At 42.8% G+C, this 13,679-nt stretch overlaps 1 protein-coding gene and 1 long non-coding RNA gene across 8 annotated transcripts in view; one reads left to right on the forward strand and one right to left on the reverse strand.

Moving 5' to 3' along the window:
• Window positions 1-4,796, forward strand: part of LOC145524543 (uncharacterized) — a 38,415-nt gene extending 33,619 nt beyond the window's left edge. For both annotated transcript variants that reach the window (XR_014067676.1, XR_014067652.1), the window contains one exon: window positions 923-4,796. This is a non-coding gene — a long non-coding RNA (uncharacterized LOC145524543). The remainder of the gene's footprint in view (window positions 1-922) is intronic.
• The window catches only part of RBPJ (recombination signal binding protein for immunoglobulin kappa J region), a 228,212-nt gene that overhangs the window by 142,813 nt on the left and 71,720 nt on the right, over window positions 1-13,679 (reverse strand). For 2 of the 6 annotated variants that reach the window (XM_081532868.1, XM_081534083.1), the window contains exon 2: window positions 9,381-9,567. The exons of the other annotated variants lie outside the window; for them this stretch is intronic. In XM_081532868.1, the coding sequence (XP_081388994.1) occupies window positions 9,381-9,451 (71 nt within the window). In that variant the 5' untranslated portion in view covers window positions 9,452-9,567. The remainder of the gene's footprint in view (window positions 1-9,380; window positions 9,568-13,679) is intronic. 6 annotated transcript variants of the gene reach the window in all.

Raw genomic sequence — 13,679 nt, forward strand, 5'->3', positions numbered from 1 at the left:
GAGACAAAGGTAGCATGGTCCCTGTCAGGATGGGGACTACATCTGTAGTTGGGAAAAGCCACAGCTGAACCAAGACTTGCAGCCACAGGGGAGTGGGTCAAAATTAAACTCTTTTGCCCCAAACCAGAGATGACACAGATACCACCAGGAGAAGCAAACATGGACCTGAACAGATTCCCAGAAAGGTGTCTTGATGGTTCTACAGCTTTCAAGAAGAGGGAAGAGAGACTTCCCTGGTGGTCCAGTGGTTAAGAATCTTCCTTCCGATGCAGGGGATGTGGGTTCTATCCCTGGCTGGGGAACTGAGATCCCACATGCCTCGTGGTCAAAAATAAATAATAAATAAATAAGAAAAAAAAAAAGAGGGAAGAACATTTGGAGCCCTGAGCTCTGGGAGAGTGGCTGCAAGGGGCACTAGGAAACGCTGTGGTCACCTCAGATGATGACAACAGCCATTTCCCTACTGCTCCCTGAAAGCTGACGAGACAGCAATGTGACTAGCTCCCTGGCCCAGGTCTTCTAGGCTTTTCCAAAGGAGGGTGTGCACCTTTTTTTAAAATTGGAGTATAATTGCTTTATAATGTTGTGTTAGTTTCTGCTGTACAATTGCATGAATCAACTATATGTACACATATCCCCGCTCCCTCCCCCTGGGTGCGCATCTTTGCTCAGTCATGTGTGACTCTTTACAACCCCATGGACTGCAGCCTGCCAGGCTCCTCTGTCCATGGGATCCTTCAGGAAAGAATACTGGAGTGGGTTGCCATTCCCTTCTCCAGGGGATCTTCCTGACTCAGGGATCGAACCTGGGTCTCCTGCATTGCAGACAGATTCTTTACTGTCTGAGCCACCATCTTTGAGTAAAAACAGTCCAGGGAGTGGTTCTTCCCTGGTCTTACCATGTACGCCCTCCTTCTCTTAGATCCCAGAATGGCCTTAGAAGTCGGCAGTCCTTGCTGCTTCCAGGATTTCAGGGTGAGCAGTGGAAGGACCTTCACCCTTGCCTCCTTACCAACTTCCTGCCAAGGCTGGGGCCGGGCAGCATCCCACCTTCCCGGAGGTCGCCAGCCAGCCAGTTTTGGAAAACGGGGAGCTTGGAAAAAAGTCACTTGAATTTTATAAAGTGGTAACTACTGTGAGGCTTTAGGTAATTAAACCTAAATGCCATTTTCCTGCTAAAGCTCTCGGGTGAGGTAACAGTTCTCTTTAATGTCAACTCAGGAAGTTTTACCCAAGAAAAAGGAGGTGGGAGGGTGGTGGTGTTTGCCAAATCAGGAAATGTGAATTAACTGACAAGGAGCTGAGAAAAAGAGACAGACATGACCGAGAAGAGAAGACGGGGAAGTGCGGACAGTGATAGGCAATTGGACCAATGAGTAAACTTGGGAAACACTGGGCCGGTTGTCATTGGAAGTAAATTCTGCTGGGAGAACCTTCCTTTTTATTGCGGGTTGCTCTGAAAAACTTGGAGGGAAAGAAAACCTCAAACTTAATTCCGTCTTCATGGAAGGAAAACCTAGGTATTAACAGGGATTCCAGCCTCGGTAATGTCAACATTCACCTTGGGCCTGGAAACTCGGGCTTCAAGAGCTTCCTCCAAGTTCCCTGTTTTACACCACAAGACTCACCACCGCTTTCGGTGCAATGTATGATTTTAAACAATGAATACATTATGTAGATCAAATCAGACTTTCCTCCCCTCCGCTAACCCTCCCCTGGTGTTAGACCTACCTCATGGTTTCAAACCTGGTTGGCACGCCCTAAGGACAGAGAGAAGAAAGCCCTGTTTTTAAGCAGGTGTTCAGGAACCAAGATGAATGAATCACTTTGGAAAAAATGAAGGCAAAATGCGAGTTCATCTGTTACCAAATCTGTAGTGAGTTTTAGAAAAGAGAATTAACCTTTTCATTTTTCTCTTGCAGGTATCTCTTGGTTTTATCTAGACTCAGAAGTCAAAGGTCTGCAGTACAACGAATTTTTCTCCAAAGAGTTTTTGCCCTAAATAGCTCTGTTTGCTCCTTGCCTGATTTTCAGACTCTCAGTTAGGGCTGTCCTAGACAGGAGGCCTTTCAAGGGACTAGGCAAGTGACCCCAGGCACTGGTCCTGTAGAGATGTGTGCGCATGGCACACTGGCATGTCTGTTGTGTTTGTGTGAGTGTGTGCTAGGGGGGAATGACACTGGGCAGAGTGAATGAAAGGATATCATAGTTTACATGCTGAAGTCTCCTGGTGTCTCCACATTGACAAACCTGGCTTTCCCATAGAAGGCTGCTGCTGCTGCTGCTGCTGCTAAGTCGCTAGGTCTTTAACAAAAAGACTCCACCCAAATTGGACCTGGGTGGGATGGAGTGGGGTGAAACGCTTTCAAGAAAGACCACATCAATGCTTTTCAAACTCTAGTACCCTGAATGCTTGTTAAAAAATCTCCGAGGTCCCACCCCCAAGAGTTCTGTGTTCGTAATCCAGGGTGGAGCCAGGAATAGGTCTTTTAAAACACCAGACCAGCAATTTCACTGGTTGAGGAACACCCATTGACTTTATGAGCCAGATTCAGTTTCCTCGCAGTGTTTCCGTTAACTCTTTAGTGTGTTGCTTCTTTTTGAGAGTGTGGATCCTTCTTAAAAACAGACATTCTCAGTCTCAAGGTCATCTGGGATGCCAGTGTGAACTCTCTGCCCTTCGTTCCCTCAGGCATTTTCCCCCCACTTCACTCCCCAGCCTCAAATTCTCCTCACTCCTCGCCTGCTTCTCCTTTTCCTTAGTTTAGTTCCAGCAGCCAATTCATGAGCTTCCTCTAAAGCTGGGGTTATTAGAATGAATTAAGAAGCTGAAGTCTGGTTGAGGAGACAGACGTATTGAACAGAGCATTTCCACAGGGCGAGCCACATGTTAAAATGACCACAAGTGCTGGGGCTCAGAGAGAAGGAGATTTGAGCAAATACTTTGAATGACCCCAAGTGCTATGGTTTACCAGTAGCTGAAGTGGTGGTACAAGTCCAAGCTTTCCAGTTCCTCCCCACAACAAATTAAAGCACATGACTTTGCTAATTGCTAGTTTTTACCAGGCAAATAGCCCAAGAAGTCAAATATCGGAGAAAAAGAGCAAAATTGATTCAAGGTTATAATTAGGAAATGATACAGTGTCCAGGGATTTCCCAGGTGGCTCAGTGGTAAGGAATCCACCTGCCAGTGTAAGAGACTCTGAAGACACAGGTTCAGTCCCTGGGTCAGGAAGCTTGTGTGCTTTTGCTAGTTGCTCAGTCATGTCCAACTCTTTGCAACCCCATAGACTAGGCTTCAGAGGAGCTAGGCTTTTCCGTCCGTGGGGATTCTCCAGGCAAGAATACTGGAATGGGTTGCTCTGCCCTTCTCCAGGGGATCTTCCCAACCCAAGGATCGAACCCAGGTCTCCTGTATTGCAGGCAGATTCTTAAGATGCACTCTAGCATTCTTGCCTGGAAAATATAGCCTGTAGCCTGGCGGGCTACGCTTCATAGCATCACAGAGAGTCAGACATGATTTAGCAACTGAAACAACAAACAGCAAAAACAACTGATAAACCTACACAGCTTCGAGACTGAATATGCATGTGCAGTGTCCAGAATGCCCAGAAATTGAACACACAGTTTGTTGTTGTTCAGTCACTCAGTCGTGTCCAACTCTTTGCAACCCCATGGAGTGCAGCACACCAGGCTTCCCTGTCCTTCACCACCTTCTGGAGCCTGCTCAAACTCAAGTCCATTGAGTCGGTGATGCCATCCAACCATCTCATCCTCTCTCGTCGCCTTCTCCTCCTGCCTTCAATCTTTTCCAGCATCATGGTCTTTTCTAATGAGTCAGCTCTTTGTATCAGATGGCCAAAGTATTGGAGCTTCAGCATCAGTCCTTCTAATGAGTAGTCAGGATTGACTTCCTTTAGGATGGACTGGTTGGATCTCCTTGCAGTCCAAGGAACTCTCAAGAGTCTTCTCCAACACCACAGTTCAAATGGTTATCAAGTTAATATAGGAAGTCTGTTCTAAACAGGTTTTCTAATAGATTCTTGCTCCCTTCATTTGCATAGGCAGGGATTGCTTGGGGGATGTAGTAGAGGAATTGGGAGATATTTACCCCTCCGCTTCCCCCAACCCCCTTCACTGCAGCTCCCTCTCCTAGGGGCAGTGCTTGACCTTGGATGTGACACTTTCTGTTTTTGATCCCAACTGGGAAAGTAGGCATAACAAAAAATACCTTTCCTTCCAGCTGCTTGACAGTGATGCCGAGAAGATTTATACACTAATTCTGGCGAGATTACCTGTGTTCCCCGAAGGAGCAAATAGTGTGTGTACCTCTAGTGAGAAGGGAGACACTGAAGAGGCACTTTTTTTTTTTTTTCCACGGGCTCCTTGCTGGCTAATTAGAAAACAGATTCATTAAGGCTCTGGCCCAAAACGTGAAAGAGACCAGAGAGAATTACATCATTTCCTCTGTATCTTCCCTAAGGGCATCCTGGTTTTGGAGAGAATGACTCAGGCCACAGAAATGAAGCAAAAACAGCCCAACTTCCAATACTGATTATTTTGGATCAGAACCTCACACAGAAGAGAATCTTCTTTTGGAAAAACAAAGGAGTGAGGCAAGCAAAGAGCGTGGTTTTGTGACTGCGCTGAAAATAAAACAGAGGGAGGTTGATACGAAGTCAGAGCATGTGCTGTGCTTTTCCTTCTCCCTCTGTAAAAAAATCAAAACAGCTTACAGACTTACTCAACTAAGTTTTAGGAAATTTAGATCAGTAAAATTCTTGGAATAGAGGCATTAATTTAGAAGTTTACGCTTATTTTTTCCCCTCTTTTTTTTTTTTGCAGGAATGTCAGATGTAATTGGGCAGAAAAATAGGAAGATTTTTTTTTCCTCACTTTCTTCAAGTAGTTGTTGCTCTTATATTGAAATTGTAACATTTCCTGCCCCGTGACTGCTTCATTAACTTCATTCTTTTGCCTCCAGCAATAACCTGTCCTTAGAAATCTCTGTTCTTGCTTAGGTGATGATGTTGTTCAGTCACTCAGTCGTGTCCAACTCTCTGCGACGCCATGGACTGTAGCCCACCAGGCTCCTCTGTCCATGGAATTCTCCAGGAAAGAATACTGGAGTGGGTAGCTATTCCCTTTTCCAGGGGATCTTCCCGACACAGCAATCAAACCCAGGTCTCCTGTATTGCAGGCGGATTCTTTACTGACCTCTCTGTCTCCCCTTTTTGCCCCCTCATAGCAAAGCCTTTTGTAGTGATCTTCTGAAACTGTACAAGTGATCCTACCATTTCCTCCACATTAAAACTTCAACAGTAAAACTTCCCTTGCCACAAGGGAAGTCCTCTGAGCCACCAGGGAAGCCGTAGGTAATAACAGGCTACTGATATTTACATATGAATAGGAATTGCTCCCTTTTTTTTTAGTCCAATACACTCCAAGGAACCCAAGAATGACCCTTGAGCAGCGCCCATAGCAAATTCCTAAATTGGGAGTTTGTTATTTTGGCTGTTTTGTTTACACTGGGAGCCTGTACCCTTGTCAAATCTCCAAGCCCCACCCCTCCAGGCTCCAAGACCGAGCACACACAAGCACACATGACTTGGGGGAAATCAAGTTCTCTTATATCTTACAGATTTAGAGATCCACTGAGCTCCGTGAGCCCCAGGGAAAACAGGTAAAGTATATGTTAGGTTTCTGTGTAACCCCATGTCCTACTCTATCTTGAAATCAAGAGAAGGGTCAACTTGCTAGCCATTTGCATCATCAGAAAAGTGCAAGTTTAAAGCCATTTGGGTTTTAAAAGTTAATATTATGAAAGAGAAGTAAAGCACCTCTTTGGAACTTCTGCGGTAAGACGGTAATTAAGAGGTTCACATTATGGAAAGAAATTTGAAAAATATTTTTGATCATTAACACTTCTGCCTTTAGCACAATTTTCCCTGGGAATTGAAGCTGACCACTGAAGCTTTCTTAACTGAGATCAGCTGTGATAGCTGATTTTGTTCAAAGTTGAACTCAATGGCTTACAACTCTTCTCTGAAAAGTCATCCATTCATCCCCTATTTCCAGGACGTAGACTTTGTGTGCAGCAATGTGTTAAGTGCTGGGAGCATCCAGGGAGTAAGATGCGGCAGGGCAGTCTGCTGGGGGAGAAGCACTTGATAATTTCAAACCATAAAATACCCCCTAGAGTAGGCAAGAAGGAAATGGCAACCCACTCCAGTATTCTTGCCTGGAGAATCCCAGGGACGGCGGAGCCTGGTGGGCTGCCGTCTATGGGGTCGCACAGAGTCGGACACGACTGAAGCGACTTAGCAGTAGCAGAGTAGGCAGAGGGCTATGGGAGCATAGAGTAAGGGCACCAACACCATCTTGAGGGCTAAGGGAGATCCTCAATAAAATGATAAACTAAGCTGAGACTTGAGGGCAGTGAGCAGTTAGCCAGGGAGGGCCACGGTGCGTTGGGGAGAAGTGTCAGTGTTTGTGACTGGACTGGAAAGGCAGACAGTATGTGTGAGAGAGTGAGTGAGGGTGTGTGCATCTATGATGGGAAGGAATGTGGAAAGAGAGAAGGAAGGAAGGGAATTACATGGCAAAATAAAGAGATACGGGGGCAATGAAAGACTGTTGAAGTTTTAAAGTGGAGGAAATGGTAGGAGCAGGTATATAGTTTTGGAAGATCACTACAAAAGGCTTTGCTATGGAGGGGGCCAAGAGGGGCGACAGGTCAGTTAAGAGGCTGTTGTATGCTAGAGATCTAGATTAATAAGAATTTACTGATTAATTCAACAGATGTATTTAGAGGTTTGTTGAGACCCAGTTGTGAACAAAAATGTTTATCTGCTCTGCTGCTGCTGCTAAGTCGCTTCAGTCGTGTCCGACTCTGTGCGACCCCATAGACGGCAGCCCACCAGGCTCCGCCATCCCTGGGATTCTCCAGGCAAGAATACTGGAGTGGGTTGCCATTTCCTTCTCCAGTGCATGAAAGGGAAAAGTGAAAGTGAAGTTGCTCAGTCGCTCTAACAGAGCTTAAAAATCTGATGGAGGAAACAGACATGAATGATGTAATTGTACATATAGATGTTAAATGGTAACTGTGGTAGGTGATACTGTGACAGAGACTGCTTCTCCCCCTCCCCCACAACCTGTTGTTTGCTTCTTTGTCCAGGTAGACAGCTGAACTCAATTTGCTGTGGGGTATGGTCGTGTGTCTGAAGTCTGGCCAAGGGCATCTAAGTAGAAGGGATGGCTGTGGAGAGCAGTATACGGAGAGGAGCCAGTCCCCCTAAATGTGTGGAGGAAAGTTGCCCTGACAACCTGTACACTAGCTTAGAAGTGTGGATTCAATCCCTGTGTTGGGAAGATCTCCTGGAGAAGGAAATGGCAACCCATTTCAGTATTCTTGCCTGGAAAATCCCATGGACAGAGCAGCCTTGCAGGCTACAGTTCATAGGATTACATAGTCACACAAATGAGCATGTGATGGATGAATGGATGAGTAGGAAATAGTTCCTGATGACTGACTAATGACATATTTGGGTCTATTTGTTATATCAGCTTTGTCTACCATAAACCAAGATATATTATAAAAGAGAGGTACAGAGTAAAATGAAAGAGTAAAATTGGAGGACTGGGCATGGAAACTCAAAAGCAGCAGTCAGAGTGGAAAGAGGAAAACTGAATGAGAAAGGTATCCTAAAAGCCAACAGAAGATGTTGTACATCTTTATTTAGTTTCTAAGTTAAATCAAATTAGAACTGATTTTTCTCTGATACTTTGCATAATGGGCAAGATTCTGATGTCAAACCTGGAATGGTCATAAGACTTTGCTAGATTAGACAGTCATTTGAAAGTTTTGGTTTAAACTGGCTGAAAAGTTCTTATCTGTTGACAGAGAATTTAAGCATATGCTTTAGAAGTTTTGCCTACAGTTATACAAACTGCACAGAATTTCTGACTCAAGGCATCGCAGGAACTTAAGTTCCTTTCATTGCGGTTTTCTTTTTTCCCTTTGATTTTGCAAAATTCTCGAAAACTGATTTTGTGTGGAATAATTTTAATAACCAAAAAAAGGACCAACCACTTCCCTCTCTTCTTCCCCTTTGTCCTCTATGTACTTTTTTCAGTTCTCTTACCTTTGACTAAAAGATGGTGCCTTCCTCATTTTTTTCCTACTTCCCAAAGTCCAAATTAGCTCTTCCAGTCAACATAAAGCATTTTCCTAAGGAGATTATAAAAATGCTTTTCTGCCTTTTTCTTCTGGCTTTATCTCCCACCTCACTCTCTTAAAAACAAACAAAAACTCCTCTTTGCTGCTTATCCATTCATCTCAGCCTTCTTCTCTTCCTTTTCTGTCTCTTCTCATTCTTGCCTCTTCTTTCTCATTTTACTCTTTGCCAGTCTCTTATGCTTCTATTAATACTTTTAAAGTGTTTCTTTCTTTGCTTCTGCACCTTGGTTTAAGGCTACCACAAGTTAGTGCAATATCTTCCTCAATTCCCAAATGGTATGTTGTTTTTTTCCTCATCTATAAGTGGGCAAAATCATGCCTTTTCCCATGCATTCCCCTCCTCTATTTTTTTCATACCTTTTATATGCAAGATACTGTTTTAGATGGCTCATTTTCTCTGCCCTCAAGAAACTTACATGATAAGCAAGTAAAAATTTAACTATGCAAGATGTGTCATGCATAAGCAACATAGGCAAGGAGTAGTCCTGGTGAGATTGGAGAAAAGAGCAATCAAGTGGATTCAGGAAACCAAGAAAAGGGGAGGATGGTGATGTGAGGGATTTCATTTGTGGTTTGGCAAAGTCAGTGCCCTAGGAAAGTACAAAGGAGTAAGAAAAGAGTGGCATTTCAGTGAGGAGCACTTCAAAAATACAAATTGGTCTGCAATTGCAAGGTACTGCTATTTTCATCCCCTTATAGGTCAACACCATCAATGAAACAACTTCAGAAACCTCCATTGTTTGGCCATTTAAAAATGTCAGAATTATCAGAGCCTCTGGGTTTGTATCCTGAGTCAGCTAAAAGTTTCACTATAGATTTAACAAGAAAGAGAGTTGAAGATCAAGAGCATTAAAAGAATTTATGGTATCCAATTCTGAGTATGCCATAGCTAAAAATAGAGCTGTAGCTGAAATCTAAAATGAGAGAATATTCAGCAATGACCCTTTATGTTTTGGTTTCTACCCTTAAAAGCTAAATAATTTTTTTTTTCAGCAAGAGCTTTTGTCCCGATTAGTGCCACCAGCACATGGAAGAGGATCTGTATTTGTACCAGACAAGCCATACAAATTGCTCATCATGCTCAAAGTTCCCTTCTAAACATATAGGTCCATGCTTGCTTTGTTCTGTATGATCCTGTTACCTTGGAAGCAGCCAATGGACGTACAGATGTTTCTCTGGGAGGGTATGGTGAGTAGGAAGGCAGCCCTCCATAGATTTTGAGATGACTTGATGTGAGCACTCTAATGGAAATACCGTCTACTTGATGCACCAATAGACCTGCTCATGTCCCAGCTCAGATTCTCTCTTTGTCATGGGGTTTGTGAGCCCTAAAGGGAAAAAAAGAAAAGGAGGTGGTAAATAGAGACATAAGAGAGACCTAGAGCAGAGAGAGGCAGGAGAAAGAGGTAGGAGAGGTGAATACAGAAAAGTCAATTGATAGTAAGTAGGTTGAGAGATAGGAAACCAGCAGAGAAGCCAAGTCGTGAAAATGGTGGACAGCTTTTGCTGCTGTTGAATGACTAGAGCTACTACTGCAACCTGAAAAAACCTGAATGATACCCCCTGAGGCCCCTACTGTAGCCACTGAGACTGTTTCCTGGGATTTCTCACCTCTTCATGTATTCTTACCACAGACTTCCCTACTAACTGAGGTAACACTAACATGTCTATGCTCCTTCTTGCAGAAAAAATCTAGCTCACTTAGTAATTCACAGATTATGTTTTTATACTAGGTCACCATATGCAGAAAACTTACTTTCATGGGCTGTAGCCATACCTGTTCAAGTTGAAGTGTTGCTAATGACATAATAAAATCTATTGTCTAATTTATTCAGGTTGTAGATGGTCTTCTGTCCTTTCTGGTTCCTCTGTCTTTAAATATCTCTGTATGTGTGTGTGAGGTCACTCAGTCGTGTCCAACTCTTTGCGACCCCATGGGCTTTGGCCTACTACGCTCCTCCCTTCATGGGATTTTCCAGGCAAGAGTACTGGAGTGGGTTGCCAATTCCATATCTCTAGTGCCAGCTAATACAGAGAAGCTAGGTGAATGCAGGGAGAAGAAACTCAAGTTAAAACTACTTGTTATTCTAATGTTTGGTGATGGGAAAGTAGAAACTAATGAGTAGTGGTATAGCAGAGAGAGGTAGCATATGTATTGCTTTAAAGGGTATGTTTGAACTTGAGCATGACTCTATCACTTTAAGACTCAGTTTCCTCACCTGTAAAATAGGAGTAATAATACTACTTTGTAGGGTAGTTTTGAGGATTATATGATTTATTAGATGTAAAAGGCTTAGAAAAGTGACTATCCTCCCATACCCACCCACCCATAGGGCTAGTTGGGGATTAAGTAGGTTAATACAAGTAACACTTTTTAAAGAACCAGACACATAAATTCAAGTGAATATTAAGAAGTACTGTAACAGCAATATGACTACTATAATTCCTCAAGTGGTTTCTCAGTTGATAGACTGATAATTTATATTCCAACCTACCGTGTTCTGTGATGAGTTGGCACATAATGATTGAAAGTTGCAAGAAACTGCAGCTTGGGGTGATGAGAAAAGCATGAAACCAGGAGACCAGAGGTTTTGTTCCAGCTCCAGCACTAATGGGGTCTGTGACCTTGGTCTAGTCGTTTGAGCTCTCTGAGTTTCAGTTTCCTCATGTGTTAAATGAAGGTCACAGAGTTCTTCCAGTTCATAAATGCTGTTTATCTAAGCCATCATGTGGTTTTAAACTTTAAAAACTTGGTTTGTAGACATGCATTTATAAGCAAATTAAAATGTCTTTGCAGTTGATAATGACTTCAGTTGTTCTAGACATGGAAGAAATTCCCTGTTTCATTTCCTGAGACCGTTTTTCACAGGATCTTAAATAAGGAATGATGTAAGTTTTAATACATAACATTACTATCTAATCATCACTATATTGTTTTTAGTGTATATTTCTATTAATAGCATATCAATAGCATATCATAAACTAAGTGGTTAAAAGTTAAGCATGTACAAGGATAGTCACTGTAATTAGATATGGCCTAGAAAAAGCAATTTAGGGATTGTCTCTGGTGGCATTTAAAATTTGGTATCAGTCTCATGGAATTTATTATATTAGGAAATTTATAAAGTTGTAATCAGTCCTGTCAGTTGCACCCTGATTTCTCCAGAAGCACCATACTAGTTAAAATTTGTGCAGCATTTTTTCCCCCTTAGAAGCCAGGGATCCTTCTATTCCATTTTTATTTCCAAAGTCAGAGTAGGGCTGTGGTTTGGCAGCAGAGGGTGTGGTTTTGATGGGGTTAGCTAGGCAAGGAAAATGAAACACTACAATTGTGAGGACAATTCGCTGTCTAGAGACCATACATCCTTGAGACGTCTGTGTTTATGCATAAAATATCTCCATATGGTTTAGAATTATTCATGGATCCGAGAGAGGGCTGTTGCTGACAGAAGGAGGGAAGGATGAAGGGAGGGAGATAGTAAAGAAAAAAGTGAAGGAGAAGGAGGAGAAGAGAGAAGAAAAGGAAGGGAAGGTGGAAATAATATTTGAATATGAACCATGGAAATTTTGATGTTACAGAAAAACTCAAATGAACTTTTTGGCCAGTATAAAACAAGAAGTGCCATTAATGATCAATTCAGCTTACTAATTATTCCTAAGGGAAACTGAAGTGCCAGAAGGTTCAGTACTTGCTAGAGGTTCCCAGGTAGCACGGTGGTAAAGAATCCACCTGCAAATGCAAGAGACACAGTAGACACAGGTTTGATCCCTGAGTCAGGAAGATCCCCTAGAGGAGGAAATGGCAACCCGCGCCAGTGATCTCGTCTGGAAAATTCCATGGACAGAAGAGCCTGGCTGGCTATAGTCCACGGGGTTGCAAAGAGTCGGATATGACTGAATGACTGAGCGCACACAACAAACACACACTCCATTACTCAGAAGCCAGATCATAGATGATTTCTGAAGCTGGGTATTCATTCACTCGTTCATTCTTTTAGTCAAGCAACGTTATTGAAAGACTTCTTTGTATAGGTATCATGTTGCACACTGAGTAACATGGGACTCCTTCAGCTTACATTCTGTGGGGAGAGATGCTATAGCATAAACTAATTACCCAATAAATATAAAGATGAAATCAGACTGTTGAGTGCTTTAAAGAAAATAAAACAGGGCATTGGACACAGGATGATGGCATGTATGGGGAGGGAAGACTTCTCTGAAGAGTTAGAGAAGGAACTGTGCACAGATTGTGGAACAGAGCGTTCTAGGCAGAGGACTAGGCAGAGAACTTCCCTTTCTTCTCTTCTACTTCCCCCACCTTCCTGCCCCTTGCTCTTTCTTCTCCTCCTTCTTCTTTCCCTCCCCACCCCACCCCACCCTGTGCTTTAAATATGTTAAATATTATTCTTAGAGCAAGCGTGAAGTTCTGGATTATTATCAGTCTCTAGTTTAGAGAAGGGACAGCTGAGGTTCAAATGAGGTGGTGCCAAGGGCAGTAAGTGCTAGGACCCTAAAATAGAGATGCATTTGGAGGATTTGAAGAAAGAAAGCCAATGAAGCTGCAGCACAGTGAGCAGGAGAATAATGGTGTGATTAGAGGTGGGAGAAAGAAGCCTGGGACAGGTCAGGAATAGTCTTAAGCAGGCAGTGACTTGATTTGATTTGTAGTTATGAAAGGCCAATCTGACACTTTTCATTGGAAAAGACCCTGATGCTGGGAAAGACTGAAGGTGGAAGAGAAGAGGGCAACAGAGGATAAGATCAGAGGTTGGATGGTATCAGCGATTCAGTGGACATGAACTTGGGCAAACTCCGGGAGATGGTGATGGACAGGGAAGCCTGGCATTCTGCACTTCATAGGATCCTGAAGAGTTGGACACGACTTAGCAACTGAACAACAACAAGCTGACACATTGTATGCAGAGTGGGTTAGAAGGAGCTGGAGTGGACACAAATAAACCAACTGAGATACTATTGCTCTTGTCTGGGTGCAGGGTGATGTGCCTCAAGAAGGTTGCAGTAGAAGTAGGGGAGACCTGGACAGATTCTGAAGCTCAGAGAAGACACAATTAGGCATGTCCCCCAACCTTGTTGCTCAGTGTTCTTTTTACTAATAAGGGGGAAGATGGGCTTTATAAGTAACGCAAACTTCTAAATTCTTTAGATATGATTACCATCATTTTGTACTAATATTGTTTTAGACTTTGTAACTATTTCAAATATGATTACTTTATCTAAACTCAGAAGGACAAGAATCCCCCATTATATTCCAATTATAGAATAAAAATTATTTATCACAACAAAGCAAACAGGTGTTAAGATTTTCATAAATACAAAAATAAACTTCCAGTTTATGAGTCGAAGTCAATGTAGATTTAGCTCAATTTCATGTATGTTTTATACATTTATACCCACATGAAAGTGAAAGTCGCTCAGTCAT

This window comes from Giraffa tippelskirchi, chromosome 1 (genome assembly GCF_054371585.1).
Source record: "Giraffa tippelskirchi isolate mGirTip1 chromosome 1, T2T-mGirTip1v1.2.pri, whole genome shotgun sequence".
NCBI lineage: Eukaryota > Metazoa > Chordata > Mammalia > Artiodactyla > Giraffidae > Giraffa > Giraffa tippelskirchi.